Source organism: Lampetra fluviatilis, chromosome 39, assembly GCF_964198595.1.
Source record: "Lampetra fluviatilis chromosome 39, kcLamFluv1.1, whole genome shotgun sequence".
NCBI classification, from domain to species: domain Eukaryota; kingdom Metazoa; phylum Chordata; class Hyperoartia; order Petromyzontiformes; family Petromyzontidae; genus Lampetra; species Lampetra fluviatilis.
The window spans coordinates 7527029-7551653 of NC_136313.1; the positions used below are offsets into that span (position 1 = coordinate 7527029).

Below are 24625 nucleotides of genomic sequence, written 5' to 3' on the forward strand. Positions count from 1 at the left end.
CCTCTCTGCATTGCAGATGCAATGCTCCAGGAGCATTGCCTCTCTGCATTGCCTCTGCAATGCTCCAGTAGCATTACCTCTCTGCATTGCAGAGGCAATGCTCCAGGAGCATTGCCTCTGCATTGCCTCTGCAATGCTCCAGGAGCATTGCCTCTGCATTGCCTCTGGAATGCTCCAGGAGCATTGCCTCTGCATTGCCTCTGGAATGCTCCAGGAGCATTGCCTCTGCATTGCCTCTGGAATGCTCCAGGAGCATTGCCCCTGCATTGCCTCTGGAATGCTCCCGCCTCTGCTGCGTTCTCGCTTAAGCCACCCCCACCCGGCACCATCGCAACGTCCAAAGTTCTCCCGATGAACTTTAGCACAGAAGCAGCCACAGCAGCTGCAGCAGCTTCGCGCGCAATGGACGGACAGCAAATCCACGACAGCGTTAAGGTACACGGAGCCTATCGATGTATCACCACCACCACCATCATCAAATCAGGCATGCACGATCGATCCACTGCTGGATGAAGGGTTCGCTACGCCGTTGGTTGGCCATACTTCACCCCGTGCTGCAGCAGTGCGGGGTGGTGAAGGCGGGGAGCGGAGAGGCAGGGTGGCAGCAGGCGAGAGGGGCACTGCTGCACGCACATGGCGCACTGCTCATCCAGCAGCGCGTGGCAAATGATTTTCTTCTTTCGGTAAAGTCGCGTAGAAAGAAAATAAATAAATAATAATACAATAAAAAAAGAAAAAAAGATATTAAAATAAAAATAATACAATAAAAATAACAAGAATAAAATCAAAATAAAAAAGATTAAAATAAAAAGAATACAAAAAAGAATAAAATAAAAAATAACAAATATTAAAATAATAAACTTTAAAAAAACTCACGACGTTTCGCACACGTGGCAAGTTGGGCAGCGAGCGAGCCTCGCCGTCCTGACGAGGCACCCAACGTCGAAGCCAGTCCCAGACTTTTGCTCGCGTGCCGCCAACCAATCGCTGCTGCCAGGAGGCCACGCACGCGCTCTGCCCCACGCACGGTGGACTTCTTTCGCGCCGTACGCAGTTCCACCGCGATTATCGGAAAGTGCCAATGCGGCTGATGGGGGGAGGGTCACAAAAACAAACTTCGTGAATGTTTGGCGTGGAGGTACAGGTTAGTGGGGGGGGGCGGGGAGTCTCGGATTATTTTGTTGTCGACTGAAAATTATTTTAGTGGCGTCATTACGCCGTGCATTGCTGTACTGGCCCGGTCAGAATGTGTGTGTCAGTGTGTGTCTGTGTGTGTGTGTCAGTGTGAGTGTCAGAGTGTGTGTGTCAGTGTGTGTGTGTCAGAGTGTGTGTCAGTATATGTGTCAGAATGTGTGTCAGAATGTGTGTCTGTGTGTGTCAGTGTGTGTGTGTCAGTGTGTGTGTCAGAATGGTCCGGCAAAACAACCTCCTACCTCCTCGCGGTGCCGGACGGGCAACACTGTCGTGGGCAGTGCTGTGGGGGGAGGGCCAATGCCCATTGGCCTCTCCCCTCATGGCGTCTGTGACCACCACAGTGGCTAAACGGGGGCTCTGGACGGGTGCGAGGGGCTGGTAACCCCTCCACCTTCAATTAACCACCACTAAACTACGAATTAAACATAAACCTGTAATTAATAAGCTTGTGCCGGAGGCCCCGGGGGGTCAGGCTTTCATGACGTCTCCTGGCCAAACCCCATTTGGCGGAGCCAGGAGATTGAATTTTCACCCTCGGGGCTCCTCCAGAAACAACGAAAAACCATTGCGGATGGCCACGTGGAATGTTCGAACGCTCACTGCGGAGGAGAGGCTGCCACTCCTCTGTCGGGAGCTGGACCGGTACCGCCTGGATCTTTGTGGCATTCAGGAGGTCCGGTGGACCGGTTCTGGATCCTGCCACCATGAGGGGTGGACAGTCCTCTACTCGGGGCAGGAGACTGCCAAACAACAGGGTGTGGCTCTTCTTCTGAACAAAAGAATGAAGGGGGCGTGGGAGCGTGGCGGTGAGGTGTGGGAAGCTGTAAGCCCCAGGATACTTTGGGCTCGCCTTCCCATCAACCAGAGGCGAGGAGTGGTGGTCGTGGTTACTTATGCCCCCACCGAAGACGAACATCCGTGGAGGGATGCAGGCAAAGCCGATGAGTCAGACGCTTTCTATGACCTCCTGTCACAGGTGCTGGCTAAAGTGGCCACTCGGGACAGAGTGATCTTGTTGGGTGACTTCAATGCCCGAGTTGGTCATGATGCTGGCACCTGGTCTGGATTGATTGGAAGGCATGGGCCAGATCAGCTCAATAACAACGGTAGGAGGCTGCTAGATTTTTGTGCAGCCCATGGGCTTGTAATTACCAACACGCTCTTCCGGCATCGGCGCATCCACACAACATCATGGATGCATGCCGGGTCCAAGCAAGAACATCTGCTGGACTACATAGTGACGGACCAGCGGATGCGAGCCCATGTCCTTGACACCAGGACCTACCGTGGAGCTGATCTGCCCTCTGACCATCGATTAGTCATCTGTAAGATGCGCCTGCCATTCTTCCACTCCGGTGGTGGGTGTACACCCAGGATCCCATTCCAACCAAAAGTGGCCTGGTCTCAGTTAGCTGATGAAAGTTGCAAGCGAGAATTTCATCATCGTTTGCAGCTGGGGTTGGCATCGTCCCCCACTCCACCTGATGTCGAGGGTAAATGGGCGAGGTTTAAGACTGTGACTCATGCAGCTGCAATGGCTGCTTTGGGTACGCGGTCCAGACCTCCCCAGAAACCCTGGCTGACAGAGGAGGTGTTCAGGTTAATTGAGAAAAAGCGACAGGCCCACTCTCATCGGCTACAGCATCCCACGTCAGAGAATGAGGAGGTTTACCGCAGCCTTCGCTCAGAGGTTCGGAGAGCCGTAAGGCGCTGCAAGGATGGGTGGTGGTCGCGGGTTGCTGAGGAGATGGAATCTGCCTCAGTGGCCCGCGATCACAAATCACTATTTAACTCCATCAAAAAAGTAACCTGCAGCACCACACCTATTACCATCATTAGGGGAAAAAACGGTGATCCAATCTCCGACCCCCAGGAACAGGTTTGCAGATTTGCTGAGCATTTCTGTGAGGTCCTGGGGGAGGGAAAATCTCTCAGCCAGGAAAACATCATGGCACAAAGTGGGGATAACCCTGCTGAGGCTTCGGTGCCTCAAATATTGGAGGAGGTCACCCCCTGCGAGTGGCTGGCTGAGGTGCCATCTGTTGAGGAAGCACTGAAGGCGATCCGGAGTCTGAGACCAGGAAAGGCACCGGGCAGAGATGATCTCCCAAGCAAAATGCTGAGGGAGGGTGGCGCTTGTGCACAGACTGCCCTATATGACATCATGACAACAGTCTGGACCGCTGGACGGGTACCGCAGGACTGGAAGGATGCCCTGGTGGTCCCCCTCTTTAAGAAGGGGGACCGCACAGACTGGAACAACTACAGGGGCATCTCACTCCTCAGTGTGCCGGGAAAGGTCCTGGCAAGGATTATCCAACATTGCCTTGCTAGGCACGCTGAGGAGAGGCTTGCGGAACCCCAATGCGGTTTCAGGAAAGGGCGGTCCTGTACAGATGCCATATTTTCTGTCCGTCTGCTACAGCAGAGGTATAGGGAATTCCAACAAGACCTGCATCTCTGCTTTATTGACCTGGTCAAGGCCTATGATACCATCAGTAGGCCTGGGCTCTGGGTTGTTCTTCGTGCTTTCGGAGTCCCTGACCCTCTGCTCACGATCATTAAGGACCTTCATGATGGTGAGAGGGCCCGGGTAAAACTACGTGGCCGGGAGTCGGAGCCTTTCCCTGTACACCTTGGGGTGCGACAGGGATGTCTTCTGGCTCCCACATTATTTAACATCTATTTCGACTGCGTAGTTCGTGAAGCCTTCAATAGCTATACCGGGGGAATTTCCATTTGGTACAGATATAATGGGAGGCTGATCGACGCCCGGGTGCGATCAAGGGATGGCTCCCTATTGGTCAACCACGTTATGTATGCCGATGATTTGGTAATAGCTGCTCATTCAGAAGAGGAGTTGGAGACGCTTCTGCTGAGACTGGAGCGTGCCACTAAGAGGTGGGGCCTTACCATCAGCCCCACCAAAACTAAGCACCTGCCTGGGTATTTTGTACCATCGGACACTCCACCCCCACAACTCCCAATCGGTGATGGGGCAGTTGTGGAGAGAGTGGAGAGTTTCCCATACCTGGGCAGTGTGCTTATGACCGGCTCCAGTTTATCAGCAGAGGTCTCACTCCGAATCAGTCGAGCGGCAATATCTTTTTCATCGGTTGCGTAACGCTGTGTGGAAGCTACCTGGTCTGTCGCTCCGCACGAAGCTTCAGGTCTTCTCGCCTACGGTCATTCCCTCCCTTCTCTACGCTTGCGAAACGTGGACCCCCCTAGTGGAGCATCTTCGCCGGTTGGAAACATTTAGGCTGGCCTGCCTACGATCTATCCTGGGTTTAACCAGGCTGGGCTGTGTGAGGAGCTCACAAATCCTTGAAAGATCTGGGCAAAGTCCCATCGGTGAGCTCCTCCGGCAGGCAAGGCTGCGTTGGCTGGGTCATGTAGCCCGCATGCCCAGCCACCGCATGCCTAAACAGCTTTTGTTCGGCCGGATCGAGGGGGCTAAACGGGCGCGGCACGGGCTAGAGAAGAGATGGAGTGATGTGGTACAGGAGGACGTGGAGCTGAGTGGACTTGCCGATGACTGGTACCAGCGGTGTCAAGATCGGCCTCAGTGGAGGAGGCTCGTGAAGGACGCTACTGGGCAGTTGGAGGCAGTCGCCCTCCAACAACAACGGAGGGCGGAGGAGCGACGCTCACAACAACGAGCGGAGCGCCGGGTGGCTAAAGCACAGCAAGTTGGCACAGTAGGGGGCACAGGTGGTGCATCAGCCAGTCATCTCGGTCATCTCGGTCAGTCGACCCGTGGCACCTGGGTCTGCCCCGTGACCTCCTGCCAGCGGGCGTTCGACACTTCACGTGGCCTCAAGGTGCACATGGCCTGGCACAAGCGTCGTGGTGACGTCACCGCCACTTAGTGGCGAATGGCGGTTGTTGTTGTTGTTGTTGTTTGTGTCAGCGGTAGTGTAGCGGTTAGCGCGCTGCGCTATGAACCTGGCGACCCGGGTTCGATTCCCGCTCACGGCTAACACCAGTGACGTCTATCTGAACCGGTCCTGGGCCTCCCCTAGGTCGACTCAGCCTTAAATGAGTACCTGGTGCGGTGTGTAAACATCGCCACTCGGGAGACAAAGGCGGTCGGGCGTGGTGCTGGCCACCCACCCCCTCGTGTACCGTTCTGGCCTTCATAGGTGCTCGCTAACAGCACTTGCCCCTACAGTCTGTTAAGGCTATATGGGGGATCTTTGTGTGTCAGTGTGTGTGTCAGTGTGTGTGTCAGTGTGTGTGTCAGTGTGTGTGTTAGTATGTGTGTGTCAGTGTGTGTGTGTCAGGTCGACTCAGCCTCAAATGAGTACCTGGTGCGGTGTGTAAACATCGCCACTGGGGAGACTATATGGGGGTCTTATTAACGAATGTGTTGAGTGTTTTGTCGTTTGCACATCACTACCAATGCAGTTTAGTAAGGGACAAATATCGTTTGCGTGCCCTTATTAAGTGGTAGGCCCTTCGTGCATGTGGCATACAGGTTCCCCGCGTCTCATTTCCAAGGAAGAAGCTCACACAAATAAAACATTTACACTTCCAAGCTCAGAGTTCTTCTTCACTGGCGGCCTCTTGTCGCCTTTAGTAGGCCCCCGACAATCCACAAAGAGTGAAGTCACCCGCCCCCCCCCCCCATCGTCAGCATTGTGTGGCGGCCCTCACACTGATGATGTCTTATCGGCGACAAGTGTCCCCTCCTCTGAGAATGACTGAAGAACGCGGCCCTAGAGTACTATGAAGTACAACGTGACGTGTCCGACTCGAATGGGCGGATATGTGAACATCCGGCCAAAGTGACAGCTACACCACCGTGGACACATATTGAGCCACTGGCAGAGCCGGCCCAGCCACGAAGCGACCCTTGCAATTGCAAAGGGCCCCGTGGCCAGCAGAGGGCCCCCTAGAGTCACTGCTAGCTAGTGGGTGAAAAAAATCATACATCAAAGGGGCCTCCAACCAAATTTTGCTTAGGGCCCCCAAAGGTCTAGGGCCGGTTTCTGGCCACTGGACAAAAATACAACGCCAGCTGCTTTAAGCACGGGGACATGCTTTGACTGTGCCTTGCAAGTGAGCGAACGTACGCGCCATCAAGAAGACATGGCCGTGCGTAAAACGATCGGATTTAACTTTACGCCGATGGAGAACGGCAGTGACAACTCCGCGCATATTTCAAGGAGAGCCGACACGAAGTTGCAGAGGGTTCGTCCTTTCTTTCTTCCCCCAGTCCACACTCGTCCCCAGCCTTTTCCGTCCGTTTCCTACTCGTTCTTCCCCCTTTCCCAACAGTTCTCTCTCTTATATCTCCTCGCCTGCTCCTCCCCCTTCCACAGTTCCTGCTCCACTGTCCCCCTCCTTTTGGTGGGAATCCTTCTCCTGACATCCCTTGCACATATACTCGGCCCTGGCTGTGGGCGGTTAATCGGTCGGCGCAGATATGTGACGGTCGGATACGTGAGGTTGCACTGGTAGGTTTATTGACCCTCGCTCACTCTGATATCTCGAGATAATTATTTTACAGATGACTCCCTGTGCCCGTGCACTCACGGATTGAACGCGTGTCGACCTCTGTGCGCGTAAATAGGACTACTATGGCAAGAAGCTTCAGACCTCCGAGGACCTGCAGACTGATGTGGCGTGCACCCTGCCTGCCAAGAAACCCAGCAAGATGATACAGGACGCGATGGCTCTCATACACCCCGCCATCATGAGCAGGTCAGTCACATGCGGAGATAAACACGGAGATCTCCAGCGTAGGCTGGTCGTCCTTGTAAGAAACTACTTCGCCCAACGGGTCTGCATGTACAGCTTCCCAGGGGATATTGTGGGAGACAGAGCGGAGAGAGATTTAACGGACAGGGGTCAGTATTGGAAACACAAGCACAGAGCGATGATTGCATCAATGTTCAAAATACCTTTAGGCAGACGTTGGAATTTTCTTTCGTAAGGTCACCTAATTCCTGCCCCAAACTCTGCTGAATGGATCCACCACGAAGCAATTTGATTGATTGATGCTACGACGCTCATCGATTCATGGCAGCCATCCCGTCATTCATTGGCTTCCATAGTTCTAATAAATTTCATATCTTGATACCTCTGCTAATCTTCTTGGTTCTTTCGGTAAAGTCACGTGACTTTACCGAAAGAACCAAGAAGATGAATCCCTGCAGTCACGAAAGCTTGAAATCGAAACCTCTGCTAATGTCAAGGACTCAATTCACTAGGTTCACCGTTACGTACATGTTATGTATATCGTTTATTGTTAAATTTTAATCACAGTTCCTTTGATTATTGTTGCTACATTGTTTTTATAGCTTTATTTTGGTGATTTCGAAAACATGGTTAAGCCATGTTTCTTGCGGAGATACGGTGTTTTTTTTCTGGAAGATTTGCTGGTTTATCCAGGATGTTTCTGTTGCGCGTCGTCGCTTTAAGATGTTCTCTGTTCACATTTTAGTTGTTGCGGTTGCACCCGACTCAAGAGCCGCATGGCTCACAGGGCTATTCCTAATAAATTAAACTTGAGCTTGAAACCAAGTCTAAGTGTGAGACTTTACCAGACTGTAGGGGCCAATCCATGCCCAGTTCACACACTGCCAGCAGGTGTGCATTTATTCAAGGCTGAGCCAACCGAGGGAAGACCCAGGACCGGTTCAGATATTCGCTGCTGAAATTGGTCACGAGCGGCAAATCGAACACAGGTGACTGGAGCGCAGTGCTGGTCACCCACCCCCTCGTGGGCCTTCATCGGTGTTCGCTGACAGCAATTGCCCCAACGGTCTGTTAAATTCTAGATTTGTAGCTTTCGTGACTGCAAGGATTCATATTCTTGGGTTTTTTCGGTAAAGTCACGTAGGTAAAAAATGTAAATTAATAAAAATAAAATAAAATCACGACGTTTCGGAGGCAACACAAGCTTCCGTCTTCAGGTGGAACCGTCACAGCACGATTGCTGTATCAAGTAAGAGAAATTCCAAGAAAACAGTCCTTGTATATATACTGGTTGAGGGTGGGAGGAGCCAAGGTAGGCCCTCCTTACCATAATAATAAAAGGGGGCCTACCTTGGCTCCTCCCACCCTCAACCAGTATATATACAAGGACTGTTTTCTTGGAATTTCTCTTACTTGATACAGCAATCGTGCTGTGACGGTTCCACCTGAAGACGGAAGCTTGTGTTGCCTCCGAAACGTCGTAATTTTTATTTTATTTTTATTTTACTTTTATTAATTAAAAATTTTTTACCTACGTGACTTTACCGAAAATACCCAAGAATACGGTCTGTTAAAGGCTACGCGGGTGGATCTCTGTGCTCGCCTTCGCTGACTGCGTGCGTAATGCCCCAGGTACTTTGGCTGTGGGCTGGTGGTGCCCGAGTGTCTGGATGGCTGCTCCGTGCTGGACCTGGGCAGTGGCTCTGGCCGTGACTGCTTCCTGCTCGGCAAGCTCGTCGGAGCCCGAGGCAGTGTCACCGGCATCGACATGACGACGGAAATGGTGCCACAGTAACCCCCCCCCCCACCACACGCTCCCAAATCCCTCCCCTCAACCATGCACGCTCACCCCCCCATATTTGTTGGAAGCATTAACTACTCCCTGTTTTCACAACGAAGAATTTGCTTCAATCCCCGTGACCACAGATTGAGACGGGGAACGCGCAAGTGGAATACCATCGCGAGCGGTTTGGCTACTCCAAGTCCAACGTGAATTTCGTCTCCGGTTACCTGGAGGAGCTGGGAGAGGCTGGGCTTGGAGACAACACCTTTGACATCATCGTGTGCGTAAGGAGACGCGGACGTGCTCATCGTTATTACTACTTATCACTATGCTTGTCTAACCAGGAAAGTCTCACCAAGCCTCACGACTCTTTTCCAGGAGTGTCCTGACAAGTTTTCGCAGAGGAGTGGGGCGATGATTGCTACGTACTGTAGATTCCAATTGAGTCATTTGTGTAATTTTTTTCCCCTTCAAATTTGGACCGTGACACCGGCAGCGCACGACGGCCTACCCTTGCGAATGACGCAAGCGTATCGTTAATACTGCAGCGACACCGCAGTATTAATCAGGGCAGCCAATGCATTGGAACCACAAACCTTCGCAACAAGCGGCAAACGTCCTACCGCTGGGCCGCATCACCGCCCGGCCCTCACAACCAGTCGAGAGCCGTCACTGCGTCACAGGAGGCATGCGGAGTGTTTAGGAGTTTGCGGAGTGAGAAGTGGAGCAGCGCTTCAGGCACCGGGCTCAAGGTCAGAATTAGAATATTTATTTACTAGCCTTTTGCCCGTCCTAGGACGGAAGCTGTAATATTTAGAAAACAAATTGAGCAGAGTATCATTGTATAGCTTGTGTAAATTTAATGGCAGTTAATCTTGCAACGAAAGAATGTCATTAAACACTACACTGAATTGAGCCAACCGAGGGAAGACACAGGACCGGTTCAGATATTCTCTGCTGAAATTGGTCACGAGCGGGAATCGAACACAGGTCACTGGAGTGCGGTGCTGGTCACCCACCCCCTCGTGGGCCTTCATCGGTGTTCGCTGACAGCAATTGCCCCAACGGTCTGTTAAAGGCTACGCGGGTGGATCTTTATCTTCGCCTTTGTTGACTGCGTGCGTAATGCCCCAGGTACTTTGGCTGTGGCCTGGTGAGATGTTGTCTTCCTCGCCTGGTATGCAGGAGGTCGGGGGTTCAATCCCGAACCTGACGCCTGCTGCTGCTGTATATTTGGATTTTGCTTGTCTCTCTCCTCGTGGTTGTACGGATTTTTTCTCCAGGTCCTCCCTCCACATTTAGTACTACAGTGACATGAAGTGAGGTGTTTTTATGACATCGTTTTGTGCAAGAATCACTGCCATTAATACAGTACAAGAGATTGACACAAAATATCGTATATCGAGGTTTCATTTTTTAAGTTAAGAAAAATGTACGAGCAACAATTCCTAAATAAATTTACAATCACAAAAAAACTACTACAGTGAAATTCAGTGAAGTGTTTGATGACATTCTTTCGTTGCAAGATTAACTGCCATTACATTTACACAAACTATACAATGATACTCTGCTCAATTTTTTCCTAAATATTACAGCTTCCGTCCTGGGACGGGCAAAAGGCTAGTAAATAAATATTCTAATTCTGACCTGAGGCCAGCAATGGTGAGCAGATATCTTATCCGGGCCTCGGAACCCCCTTCACCAACCGGCACTGACCAGTGTGGTGAAGTAGAGAAAAACGACCTCTAGATTTGAAGCTTTCGTGACTGCAAGGATTCATATTCTTAGGTTTTTTCAGTAAAGTCACGTAGGTAAAAAAATTATAATTAATAAAAGTAAAATTAAAATAAAATTAAAATCACGACGTTTCGGAGGCAACACAAGCCTCCGTCTTCAGGTGGAACCGTCAACAGCACGATAGCTGTATCAAGTGAGAATTTCTCTCACTTGATACTTGTATTTTACTTTTATTAATTTACATTTTTTACCTACGTGACTTTACCGAAAAAACCTAAGAATATAAAACGACCTCCCCATGTATGTGTGATGCCGCCACCACGAAGCCGTTCAGCAGGCGCCCCATCCCCAACCTCGCCACCACCAAGCAACGGAGCCAACCCCTCGTCCCCCTCACCTCACCTCACATGAACACACCTGCACGCATTTGCCCCCCCATAGAGCTGGAAGGGAAGGTCACCTGATCGACCGGTTTTTATCCGAGAAACCCTTATCGGGATTAACTCTCACGGTTTCCGGCGATCAGGGAATTGGACGGCCTCCCCCGACGCTACGTTGCACCGCGGCGCTGCGACCTGCCTTAAGATGGCATGGCCGCGGCAAGGGGCATTCGGCCACCGCGGTTGAAGCGCATCCCACTTCTGACACCATGTTGTTGGGGCAGCTGGTCCCCGAAGTCCCTCCCTGCTCCGTGCTTATGGCAGGGGCTCCGCCGTGCGCCGACCCCTCGCTGCTCTGCGAGAAGCTGCTGCTGTCGCTGGGCTCATCGCCCAACGGCTCCCCTCCCTGGTCCGTCCCTCCGCGAGCTCGTGTGAGCGGCATAGCTCGCCGCACGCCCTCGTTCACCTGCGGACGCTGCGTTGTCTCTCCACGGAGCACGCGCTATTAAACGGGGGTCAGGGGTCGGAGAGCGAACGACGCTGCCCTCACACTGCGCGAGTCCCGGCGGCGACAGACGGAGCGGGTGCCTGCGGACGCACCGACCCCTTCCCCCACACTACGAGCGCACACACCTGCACACACGCGACACCCACTCGTGTGCCGCTCTACGCAGCGCTCACTTACGTGGTGAACCACGGTGTACACACGCGCACCCACACGTACCCACTGCTCGACAAGATCACGCGAGGCCACGCTTCGCTATTAATGATTTATTATTCGCTACCTGGTAACTAATGTTGAATCAGTGAGTCGACGAGGCTGGCCTATTCCACTAAACCTGTACCTATTCCTTATCTATCGGCTATTATCCTACTTCACCTTCTTACTCCCCGTTAGATGCCCACGGCGGTTCGTCGATCCCGTACTCGCAGCGTGCCTCGACACGTCTCACGGACGTTCGGGTCGCTGGACTGGAGAGCGTCCTGTCGCCTGGCGCTGGAGAGAAGAGCCTGATTTCCCCTTTGCGCCCCCCTATTTATCCTCCCTACCTCAAAAGGATGCTGCGCTGAACAATGAGCTCGCGCACCTCCAGCACGCGCACGGCGGTTCCGGGCGCTTTTGATCTGCTAAACAGTGAGCGGCGTGCGCGGCGTAAATCCTAATTAATCCCTTACCCTTCCTAACAATGGGGCCTGCGCGCTCAAGCGTAATGATCCCAACCCTCCATGACTATGCGCAAGAGCGGTCCCGCTACTCATGTTGTCCCGTCCCTCCCCTGCTTGCCCCGTCGACACGTGGGTGGTGTGTGTGGGGGATGCGCTTCAACCGCGGTGGCCGAATGCCCCTTGCCGCGGCCATGCCATCTTAAGGCAGGTCGCAGCGCCGCGGTGCAAAGTAGCGTCGGGGGAGGCCGTCCAATTCCCTGATCGCCGGAAACCGTGAGAGTTAATCCCGATAAGGGTTTCTCGGATAAAAACCGGTCGATCAGGTGACCTTCCCTTCCAGCTCTATGGGGGGGCAAATGCGTGCAGGTGTGTTCATGTGAGGTGAGGTGAGGGGGACGAGGGGTTGGCTCCGTTGCATGGTGGTGGCGAGGTTGGGGATGGGGCGCCTGCTGAACGGCTTCGTGGTGGCGGCATCACATATGTACGTACAGTAAAACCTTGGATTGCGAGCATAATTCGTTCCGGAAACGTGTTTGCAATCCAAAGCACTCGTATATCAGATGTGATCACGTGACGCTCGGCAGACGAAGCGTATACACGTACTACTCGTATTGCAAGACCTCGCTCGTTTATCAAATTAATATTTATTTTTAAAAATTGCTCGTCTTACAAAACACTTGCAGACCAAGTTACTCGCAATCCAAGGTTTTTACCGTATGTTGAACTTCTTTCACACCGTACGTAGTCAACCGCGCTAATCGGAGGGTGCGGGGAAGCCTTCGTCAGGCGGTGGATTGACAGAGGGCCTTGAAATGTGTTGGGAGATTCGTCTAAAATGTGGATTGTGGTCTCAGGATGTAGAATTCCACCGCTGGTTGTCATCCCACCAGCGGAATGAGAATACTCGACGATATTGACTCTGCGATGTTTTCTTGATCTGCGTGCCAGCTCCAACTGCGTCATTTGCTTGTGTCCGGATAAGAAGCTGGTTCTCAAGGAAGCACACAAAGTTCTTAAGGTGGGCGGCACGAGATGCACGCGCACACTCGAGGTTACGGTTTACGGCCGCTGCTGCAGTACGAAACACAAGGACCAGGCGACACCCTTAATGTGTTGCAAGGCCGTAATTATAATATATTTTGGGGGGGGGGGGGACACACATCCCCCTCAAAATGCCCCCCCCCCCCCCCCAATATATTGCTATAAAATAGATTTCTGTTTATATGATTGTGGTTATGGTTGTACTTTATTAATCCATAATCTCTGCCATTACATACAATGAAACAAGAAAAGGTAAAACATTAAAAAACAGAGCAATGTAATACAATACAATATTAAACATTATTGTAAAAAAAAAGTCCATCCCATGTTTTAGTGAATTTTTTAATATTTTAGACAGGAAATTCGTTTTCAATGTATTTCTTTTTCTGGGGGGGGACCCCCTGGAAAATTTGGTCCCCCCCCCAATGTTGACTCCATGGCTACGGCCTTGATGTGTTGGCATGTGCGCGCGCGTGTTTGTGTGTCACACGTGTGTCACGCGTGTGTTTCACGTGTGCATTGCCTGCAGACGGGTGGAGAGATGTACTACAGCGATATGTACGCCAGTGCTGTCGTGCCCAGCGATATAAAGTCAGACCCGTGCCTCTGGGGTACGTACGTGTGTGTGTGTATTTATGTCAGGGGTGGGGAACGTCCGGCCCGCGGGCCGTATAAGGCCCACGAAATCATTTGGTGTGGCCCTGCCAAGGCAACCGGAGGCGGGACTCGAAATTCAATAAATCTAGGAGCAAACCTGGAAAAGCATTTGCGAGTAGCAGCAACATCATCAATACCGGCTAACATCACGCGCCTCACCAAAGAGAAGCAGTTCCAGCCATCACATTAGGGGCGAGTTAATGAAATGTTTGACCAAATATAACGGGCTAATTTTTAAGTTGATAATTTTGTATGGCCCGCGAATGATGTTATAAAATTCCAAATGGCCCTTGTCAGAAAAAATGTTCCCCACCCCTGATTAATGTGCACGCTTACGGCCGCCACCTTTTCCACTGTAAAGCAAGCCAGCAAGTCTTGTACCTTTACCTCGATCGATGGATGTATTTGAACTATTTCACAATTTGCTACCCAGCATCTGTGTCAGTAGAGGGCAGTACAGCCAACATCCATCCCATGCTCCTAACACCTCTGGCTTCAACTCACACTGAACCGGCGTGGTGAAGTATAATAACAATGATAATTAACGAGCGTTTTTATACAGATGCATCATTGTTGCGAACTGCATCTAACAACGCTGTGCAATCCGCGGCACATTGAGGTGCATGAATACACTGAGTAGGTTTCAGCCAACGAATAAGTTGGAGGAAACCGGAGCACCCGGATAAAACGCACGCTTGCGTGCGAGGGGGCAACACACTATCCCGTACAGATGGAGCAGATGGAGAATAGTTCCACACTTTGCTGTAGCGTCTTCTCCTGGTCAGCCAGGGCATGGCACTTCGATGCCCACGGGAAGGGAGTTTCGCAACATCTGTGTGACCCACCAACCCTGGCTGACTCCACAGTGCTGGATTGCAGGCCACGTGGCTAGCGACCACCGCCCCAAGTATGGTCAAATAACCCCCGTGACCTGCACAGTGTGGGGAGGCCCTCATCCAGCAGTGGATTACTGCCACTATTTTGACCACTATCTTTATTTGATCAGGCAAGGCTCACTGAGCTGTGTAGCTCTTTTTTTAGAAGCGACCTGACCACCACAACGGATAGCTCGACGAAGTGGCTTATCACGTGGACATTTATAGCAGCCAAATACTCTGAAACGCATTTTTCTAAATGTGGAGGGAAAATCCGGACCCAGAGAAAAAATCAACAGGGAGTCTTGATTTGAAGCTTTCGTGACTGCAGGAATCCATACTCTTTGGTTCTTTCGGTAAAGTCCCGTAGGTATAAAATAAAATAAATCACGACGTTTCGGACGCAACACAAGCGTCCGTCATCAGGTGGAGAAGCATGGTCTGCTGCTGATGCAGACTGTTAAAACAGTCTGAAGCAGACTGTTAAAACTGTTAAAATTGTCTGCATCAGCAGCAGTTAAAACTGTTAAAACAGTCTGCCTCAGCAGCAGACCATACTTTCCCACCAGATTGATGGACGCTTGTGTTGCGCCCGAAACGTCGTGATCTATTTTATTTTATACCTCCGTGACTTTACCGAAAGAACCAAAGAGCATTAACAGGGAAAACACGCAAACTCCAAATATACAGCCGTCAGGGTTGCGATCGAACTCACGACCTCTATGTATACCAGGCGAGGCAGTTAACATCTCGCCGCGTACACACGAGCACATGGGTATCATTGCGTCGCCTGGTCCTTGTGTTTCTCTGCAGGGGAAGGAATGGGTGGGGCCATGTTCTGGAAGGATCTGATCGGCGTCGCTCGGGCCCTGGGGTTCAGCCGCCCCTACCTGGTGACAGCGAGCCACATCACCATCACCAACGCCGACACCTGCAAGAAACTGGGTGCGTCGGTTAACGGGTGGCGGTAAGCCAGTAGGACGTTTTGGCGGTTCGCCGGTGCAGCATGACACACCGGTCCTCTGCTTGGTTCTTTCGGTAAAGTCACGTAGAAGGGAAATATTAAAGTAATAAAAATAATACGTAATAAAATAATTCTCACGACGTTTCGGCCACAACGCAAGCAGCCGTCTTCAGGTGAAGAACAGGTCTGACAGAGTCTTCTCGACAGACCTGGTCTTCACCTGAGGACGGCTGCTTGCGTTGTGGCCGAAACGTCGTGAGAATTATTTTATTATGTATTATTTTTATTATTTTATTATTTCCATTCTACGTGACTTTACCGAAAGAACCAAGAAGATGAATCCCTGCAGTCACGAAAGCTTTAAATCGAAACACCGGTCCTCGTAAAACAGTCTTACGATGTCGCTGTTCAAGTTCAAGTTCATTTATTAGGTGTAGCCCTGTGAGCCATTCGGCTCTTGAATCGGGTGCAACCGCAACAAACAAAAAACTAAAACATGAACAAAAACATCTTAAAATGAATATGTGACTGAGTGCAAACAGAAAATCCAAAAAAAGACAGCAAAATATTGCAGAAAAGGCACCGTACACCAACGCTGTGTGCAAAAATCCCAGTGGGATGCAAGTCAAACAACAACAACAACCACAAGACAACTTAGATTAAGGCCATCAGTCTAACGCTGTACTACAACAAACAAACATGGCCAAACCAAAAAACTTTTCGAAAATCACCAAAATAAAGCCACAATAAATAAATAAATAATACAAACAATGAAACAGTGGTCATAACAACTGTCACTGTTGCCCTCTAGTGAGCTGCAGACTCTCCATCAGACGTTGCACTTAGATTCAGCGGCTGTTTCCCCATTCGAATGTGTGGCAAGATGAGTCGTAATATTTTGATGCCACCGCCCGCCAAGAAATTATTCCGGAAATAATTCGGGGAAACCGTCCGACCTCGTCTAGAGCACGAGGAGTCAAATCTGAATTTCGATGTAAAGCTTTCGTGACTGCAGGGATTCATCTTCTTGGTTTTTTCGGTAAAGTCACGTAGAAGGGAAATAGTAAAATAATAAAAATAAAACATAATAAAATAATTGTCACGACGTTGTCTTTCCGACAGACCTGTTCTTCACCTGAGGATGGCTGCTTGCGTTGTGGCCGAAACATCGTGAGAATTATTTTATTATGTTTTATTTTTATTATTTTATTATTTCCCTTCTACGTGACTTTACCGAAAGAACCAAGAAGATGAGTCAAATCTGCCTTTGGAACACGGAGCCAGCCAATCGTCATTGGGCTGAGTGCTGCTGTACGGCAACAGACTGCGAAGCTTCATGGTTCTCCCGATCGCTTCGACATCACGAGAACCGATTTTGGCGCTCCCCACAAGATTTTCTGACCGAATCGTGGGGAAATAAATAATTGTCACAAATTAGCTTTTTTGAAATATTGCGCACCAGTGTACGACCAATCCGTTCAAATACACGTTGGCACGCAGTTGTAACTGTTGACCCAACGTACCGCATTTACTGGGAACACTGATGGGATGGAAATTAGCGGTGTGGCCAGTGGACAAGTGGAGTAATTTTCGATGTAAAGCTTTCGTGACTGCAGGGATTCATCTTCTTGCTTCTTTCGGTAAAGTCACGTAGAAGGGAAATAATAAAATAATAGAAATAAAACATAATAAAATAATTATCACGACGTTTCGGCCACAACGCAAGCAGCCGTACTCAGGTGAAGAACAGGTCTGTCGGAAAGACAGCGTCTGAATGGGCACCACGTGACTTTACCGAAAGAACCAAAGAATAATTCCTGCAGTCACGAAAGCTCCAAATTAAGTTTGGCAGCGTATATTTAAGCTGGGTTGGAGGGGGGAAGGGGCGCCTTGACAAAGGAATTTGCATATCAAGAGGAATTTAGCAAATTTATGTAAAATGCAGATGGTTTTGAATCGTGTGCGTTAGTGTCGATCTAACTCTGGGGAGCGGTTGTGTCGTGGTTAGTGCACCGCGCAACGGACCCGACCTCCCGGGTTAGATTTCCGCCTTCGGCCAACATTGGTGATGAATATCTGAACCGGTCCTGTGCCTTCCCTAGGTTGACTTAGCCTTACATGAGTACCTGGCGTGGTGTATACATATCAGCACCAGGAAGACAAAGGTGGCTGAGAATTGTGCTGGCCACAACCACCCCATCGTGTGATGTACCGGCCTTCATAGGTGCTCGCTAACAGCACTTGCCACAACATGCTGTGTAGGTTACACAGTGGATCATTGTCCAACTCTGTGTACAGTTAACACGTGATCTATTTAAACCCGTACCTGCTTCGTTAGAACAGCAGACTATCGAATACACATATCTTGACAATTGATCATATTCATTATGTATTAAAACATTTGTCATTTCTTTCCAAAGGTATCCTAATATGCATGTCACGTGACAACGTACCTACTCGGATCTCTCACAGAGCAGTGCAGCCCTTCGTGTTAAGAGGCCTCGTGGAATTGGATATCACCTTTGCGATTCCTTTAAGTGATCTCTGGTCTATAACGTCGTGACAATTATTTTATCATGTTTTATTTTTATTATTTTATTATTTCCATTCTACGTGACTTTACCAAAAGAACCAAGAAGATGAATCCTTGCAGTCACGAAAGCTTTAAATCGATATTTAACCAAAGAGTAATTCCCGCAGTCACGAAAGCTCCAAATTAAATATGAGTCTCATTCTCGTTTGGGCCGCAATACCGTGGGCCATTTCTCCAGGTCCCCTGCGCTACGCCTCGGGCACGTACCGCATGTTCAAGCTGCCATCGGAGGGGACTCCGCCTGGACCTGGCGCCCGAGTCACTTACCTGGGTTCGGCCCCAGACTGTGGCGACACGCTGGCGTTCGACCACCAGCACACCTTTCAGGTGCGTGATGCTCGCTAACCGTGCTCGCGCAGCGTTACACATCGAGATGCGGCATCGCTAATTATTTTCACGAGGGTTGCCGCGGTATGTGTTTTCACGATACTATATACGATACAGCATTTCGATTTCATTTCGTTTGACCAGGTGAGTGTGTGCCACCTCGCGCGCGTGGGTTCATTCCAGGTACTCCGGATTCCTTCCGTATGTAAACACAACCCCGGTGGCGAGGTGTTATCACCTACGAGTACGCAGGAGATTGTGCGTTCGATCCCGACCCCCAACGATGCCTGTTGTGTATTTGGAGTTCGCGGGTCCTCTCTCTCTCTCCGTAGTCGTGTGGATTTTCCACCAGTTTTTTTTTTTTATCCTTTATATTAAGTTCACTTGCATTCTTAGGACCGTGCAAATCTTTCGGTCGTTTTTTAACCCACTTCCCGTGATCCAATCGAGCTGACATTTTCCACACAGACTCGTTGTGTGTGACAATTAATGTTCGTGAAATTTTTTTTCCAAAATTTTACACTTTTTAGGACAAAAAAATTATATTTAATTACCAATTGCTTAATGGTGCAATGCAATCATCTGACCCATAGGTGGCAGCCATCTCAAGCCAGAGGACGAGAGGACTCTAGCCGCCACGCATATAAAGGATTTATAGTGAAAAACTTTGTTTTTACGGGATATACTTGTTATAAATGTGTGTTTTTCGAGTTAATAACTCAGTGGGCTTTACGTGGTAGTTAAAATAAATAAGTATACATTTGTCCGACAACACCAGAGGACCGCAGAGCTTTGAGAGGGTGGAGGGGGGGGGGTGAAATTTGGCACCGGCTCACTTGCCTTGCCTCTGCCGCTTGTCTATGGTTCCTGCTCGCGGCTCTGAGCTGCTCTATCATTTGTGTCCTGGTGGCTTTTTGAATAAAAGCTACACAGCTCAGTGGGCCTTACCTGGTGAAATAAAACATTTCATTTTAGCCTAGTCTCTTTGAGACGGAGACAAACACCGGGCAGCGTTAGGAATTGGAATTGACAAATCATTGTCGCGTGGATGAGACGGAAGAGCCGGCCCGTCTGGTAGATCGTTCCCTCCGCACGGTTTTGTGACTGCGTCTCTAGCGCGGAGAGCCCGTGGCGGTGGACGCGGAGTTGGCGACCGTCATCGGCACCTCGCGCCTCGCCCCGCACTTCTCCGTGGAGCTCGGTGAGGGCGCAGAGTCCTGCACAGGAACTGCGGTGAGAAGCGGCGTCAAACACTGCCAACAACAACAGCACGCGCAGCCGCGGAATTGCCGAAGGGATTCACGCCGTGTGCACGTAACACACACGCACGCACGAAGTCTCCCTCTCTCTCACACATGCAAAGACAAAGATCCTCCGTTATAGCCTTAACAGATTGTTGGGGCAAGTGCTGTTAGCGAGTAGCACCTATGCAGGACAGCATGGCACACGAGAGGGTGGGTGGCCAGCACCACGCCTGGATGCCTTTGTTTCCCCAGTGCAAATGTTGCCACACCACATTAGGTACCCCTTTAAGGCTGAGTTGACATAGAGGAGGCCCAGAACCGGTTCATATATTCGGCACTGTTATTGGTCGTTAACGGGAATCGAACTTCGTAGCGTAGTGCGCTGACCGCTGCACTTTGGCATGGTGCTGGTTGCAGCACAAGTTCGCACGCCATGCTGGCCTTCATAGGTGCTCACACCGCGCTACGCACCAAGTGCGCCAAGCTTGATTCTCAGCCACGGCTAACATTAGTGGCAAATATCTGAACCGGTCCTGGGCCTCCCCTAGGTCAACTCAGCCTTAAAACGTAAAATTAGTACTTGGCCTGTTGTGTAAACATCAGCACTGGGGAGACAAAGGAGGCTGGGCGTGGTGCTGGACAGGTCACCCCCGTCAAATGTACATATGTACGTAGCCGACCATGCCAATCGGAGGTGTGGGGAAAGGCATCTAAACACAAAAGCAATTCTAAAGAAATGAGTTTTCAATCTAGATTTAAAAGTGCATAGCTCCAGTGCCCGAGTATCGGAGAGCGTTCCAGACGGCCGCAGAAGCGCATCTGAAAGCGCGCGGTGCGGTAACCGTCTTTGTCCGATGGCTAGCCCCAAAAAAAATGTGCCGTACCAGTCATCATAGGTGCTTGCCAGATATCACATGGCCCAGCAGCCTGTATCAGCGACATCGGGTGATGTGTGTGTTGGTGCTTGTGTGTTGCAGGATGACTCCCGCATGGACCCCTTCTCTCTGGCAGCGCAGCTTGGGTCGTGTGTGAGCAAATGCAAACCCAAGAGCAACTGAACAAATCGGTTCAAGTCGAAGTTGTTCGAGTGCTGTCGCGTAACATTGCTCGATGACAAAACCAGACTTGTGATGAAAGTTTAGTGAGGGGCCTATGATAACAAAGCAAAATTTGTTTAACCAGGTGGGAACTTAAACTAAACTAATGTTTGTATTTTACCAGGTAAGGCCCACTGAGCTATGTAGCTCTTTTTCAGAAGCGACCCGGCCACAAATGATAGCTCAACGAAGTGGCTTATTAATGTGGAGATTTATAGCAGCCAAATACTCTAAACGCCGTGATGTTGATTCTAAATGTGGAGGGAAAAACCGGAGGACCCGGAGAAAAATCCACGCGACCACGGGGAGAACATTCAAACTCCAAATATACAACAGGCGTCAGTGGGGATTGAACCCACAAGCCTCCTGTATACGAGGCGAAATAGTTAACATCTCGCCACCGTGGCACCCTAAGAGACCAGAATACATCTCATTTGCAAAAGTGATTCTGGGTCACACCAAAAACAACTGTTATCACATGAGAAATTAAGAATATTGCACAAACATAATTCCCTGTAGTGCAAATGGGCTCCGGCAGATAACAGCTGTTACAGAGGACACATGATACCCGCCGGCTGTTGTCACGGTGGATGAAAAGCCGCACATGGCTGGTTAAATTCGAACTGAGAACCTCGGTCTTGCTAGCTTAGTTTTCCGGCATTGTATTGATTCCCTGAGCCAGTAAATATGAAACGCTGGACCAACGGTGGCAACCACGTGCTAATGTTGATTCAACGTTGCATGTCTTGTTGGGGGGGGAGCCATTTAAGTGACCCTATTAATCTGTCTAATACAATAATCACCACAATAACTTATTCGGTTAAATTTCGATTTAAAGCTTTCGTGACTGCAGGGATTCATCGTCTTGGTTCTTTCGGTAAAGTCACGTAGAATGGAAATAATAAAATAATAAAAATAAAACATAATAAAATAATTCTCACGACGTTTCGGCCACAACGCAAGCAGCCGTCCTCAGGTGAAGAACAGGTCTGTCAGAAAGACGCTGTTGTGGCCGAAACGTCGTGAGAATTATTTTATTATGTTTTATTTTTATTATTTTATTATTTCCATTCTACGTGACTTTACCGAAAGAACCAAGAAGATGAATCGCTGCAGTCACGAAAGCTTTACATCGAAATTTAACCGAATAAGTTATTGTGGTGATGAAGAACTTATTCGGCTATTAATGACAGCCTTGATTGCTTTGGTTAATAGTCTTACGTTTTTTTTTCAATTACATAATGCAGTTGTGATGATTTTAATATTTCGGTTGCTATGTGTTTCTCCAGTCTTACCGACAAGTAAAAACTGACGAGTTGCAACATCCAACTTCTTTTCAACGTCACGTGATGTTTGTCGCTCAACGGTTGTGCCACCTTATGCAACGAATGCAGCGGGAACATGCTGAGTGCACGAGGTTGTATGTTAACAAATACATCTTGCTCCATATACACTCTATTGTGGGAGAATCTACAGACAAGCAATTCTGCGGTTAAGAAGTTTTGTTTAACACGTAGGCTTTCGCGACCAATATCATCCATAATAGAGGTTTTTTTTTAGATCGCGTAAATATTTACACAAACAAACCCAAATATGTATGCGATCTAACCCAAATAAACCTATATTAAGAATGGTGTTCACGTTTGTTTTTTTGTGTCTGTGCGAAATATCCCTCTTAACTGTGATATCACAGATAATTGAATGAATGTTGAAACTCATCTGTGTCTGAAAGCACACTCAAGGAAGCTCTGTTAACTGTTACTTTTGATTTAAAGCTTTCGTGACTGCAGGGATTCATATTCTTGGTTCTTTCGGTAAAGTCACGTAGAAGAAAAATAATAAAATAATAAAAATATAAAACTTTCTAATTTTCTTGCTGTTTATTTCACACCTGATGATGATTGTTTGTGTTGCAGTCGAAACGTCGTGAGAATTGTATTGTTTTATATATATTTTTTTATTTTATTATTTCCCTTCTACAGTACGTGATTTTACCGAAATAACCAAGAATATGAACTGTTACTTGTTAGGTCTGATCAGCTACACAAAGTACTGTATGATGATAATAATGATAACAATTCACAACCCAGTCGAGGAGAACAAGCAACTTTCCACTGAGCGAATGTTGATTAGGGGCATTTTTATGGTCGCTTGCTAGTTTGTTTAAATTAGTAATTTCCTCAACCGAGAGCGTCAGTGGTGGTAAAGTGTCGGTTTCCGTGCTCGTGACCACGTCTTCCTGGAACCGCGGCCAGATTCAGCCAGTGACATTTCCCTAGAACAAAATTTCCTCCCCACACACACAAGGTTACAAAACGCGACAATCGGTTCCCCCAAACAGCTGACGTCTTAAATTTCGATTTAAAGCTTTCGTGACTGCAGGGATTCATCTTCTTGGTTCTTTCGGTAAAGTCACGTAGAAGGGAAATAATAAAATAATAAAAATAAAACATAATAAAATAATTCTCACGACGTTTCGGCCACAACACAAGCAGCCGTCCTCAGGTGAAGAACAGGTCTCACCTTTCTGAAGAGATGCCGCGACTCTAAGACCTGTTCTTCACCTGAGGACGGCTGCTTGCGTTGTGGCCGAAACGTCGTGAGAATTCTTTTATTATGTTTTATTTTTATTATTTTATTACTTCCCTTCTACGTGACTTTACCGAAAGAACCAAGAAGATGACGTCTTCTACACACACACTGCCCAATCAGGCGCGAGGCGTAAACAACCCGAGCAAAGGCTTAGGGCCCCAAGAGGCTCAAGTGGCACAGGATTCATTAAAAATAAAATTGAGTGCGGTCCAATATCAGCTCGAATTCAAATCCTAATAAATATAAATACGCAATGACTATCTTTTCTGCATCTCTCTTTCATCTCACTGCATCTCTACGTCACTCTACGTTTTTATTATCTCGCATATAATATACTCTCTTCTGTCACTTCACTAGGAGCCAAAATTTACTCTGCTTAGCGTCCACCAAGACAAAGATCCCCCGTGTAGCCTTAACAGATTGTTGGGGCAAGTGCTGTCAGCCAGAAGCACCTATGAAGGCTGGCACGATACACGAGGAGTGAGTGGTCAACACCACGCCCGGCCGCCTTTGTCACCCGAGTGGAGATGTTTACACACCGCACTAGGTACTCATTTGAGGCTGAGTAGACTTAGGAAATCGGGTCGCCAAGTTCAGACAGCAGCGAGCGCTAACCTCTCTGTGCCACCGCTCCCCACAGGGCCCACCAAGCCACCAATGCGTCCACGCGTCAAGTTAAACGACGTCATTCTTGGTTCTTTCGGTAAAGTCACGTAGAAGGGAAATAATAAAATAAATGTATTTTTTTTATTCTTTTAAAATAAATTCTTATTTTTTATTTTTAAATAAAATAAATGTATTTTTATTTTAAAATAAAATACATATATTGTATTATTTATTTTAAAATAAAATACATTTATTTTTATTTTAAAAGAAAAGACATTTATTTTATTATTAAAAAAACAAAATGTAGTTTTATTTAAAAATAAAATAAATTTATTTTATTATTTCCCTTCTACGTGACTTTACCGAAAGAACCAAGAATATGAATCCCTGCAGTCATGAAAGCTTTAAATCGAAATTTAAACGATGTCCACCAGGAAAGCTCATCAATAACTTAAATACAATTAATTATCGCCCATAGTATTATTTTTTCCCTCGCAGTAAAGTTGACCATTTTCTTGAGTTGCGTAGAGGGAATGACTCACGATGAAGGTGGGCGGCTCGCCACATTAATTCCCCTAACACGTGTTTACGACTTTTCTTTTGCCCTCTTGCCACAAATGTGAGCTGCGGTTTTTTTTACTCGGCATGTCACCAACAATTTC

General features: G+C 48.7%; 2 protein-coding genes across 5 annotated transcripts in view; both read left to right on the plus strand.

The window, feature by feature from the left end:
- The first annotated feature begins 318 nt into the window (after window positions 1-318).
- LOC144945938 (arsenite methyltransferase-like) lies at window positions 319-22535 on the plus strand. Of its 4 annotated transcripts, none has more exons than XM_078874608.1 (10): window positions 319-435; window positions 6773-6903; window positions 8533-8683; window positions 8827-8963; window positions 12916-12985; window positions 13538-13619; window positions 15354-15507; window positions 18276-18424; window positions 19541-19657; window positions 20646-22535. In XM_078874608.1, the coding sequence occupies exons 1-9, from the start codon at window positions 352-354 to the stop codon at window positions 19627-19629; spliced, it is 1047 nt and encodes a 348-aa protein (XP_078730734.1). In that variant the 5' UTR covers window positions 319-351; the 3' UTR covers window positions 19630-19657; window positions 20646-22535. The 4 variants fall into 4 exon arrangements, with proteins under 4 accessions (XP_078730734.1, XP_078730732.1, XP_078730731.1 ...); XM_078874606.1 differs by having other exon boundaries at window positions 325-435; window positions 8827-8967; window positions 12953-12985; window positions 15354-15485; window positions 20646-22532; XM_078874605.1 differs by having other exon boundaries at window positions 326-435; window positions 15354-15485; window positions 20646-22531.
- Window positions 12158-24625, plus strand: part of DHX37 (DEAH-box helicase 37) — a 126570-nt gene continuing 114102 nt past the window's right edge. Inside the window, exon 1 of the mRNA XM_078874604.1 lies at window positions 12158-12161. The gene's annotated coding sequence lies outside the window, so the exon portion shown is untranslated. The remainder of the gene's footprint in view (window positions 12162-24625) is intronic.

Bases quoted from the DNA above. Each gene is read 5' to 3' on its own strand.
- LOC144945938 (XM_078874605.1), top strand. From the start codon at position 352: ATGAACTTTAGCACAGAAGCAGCCACAGCAGCTGCAGCAGCTTCGCGC. The intron at 8,684-8,826 runs GTGCCACAGTAA...CCGTGACCACAG, and splicing joins TCGACATGACGACGGAAATG to ATTGAGACGGGGAACGCGCA. The intron at 15,486-18,275 runs GTGCGTCGGTTA...CCATTTCTCCAG, and splicing joins CGACACCTGCAAGAAACTGG to GTCCCCTGCGCTACGCCTCG.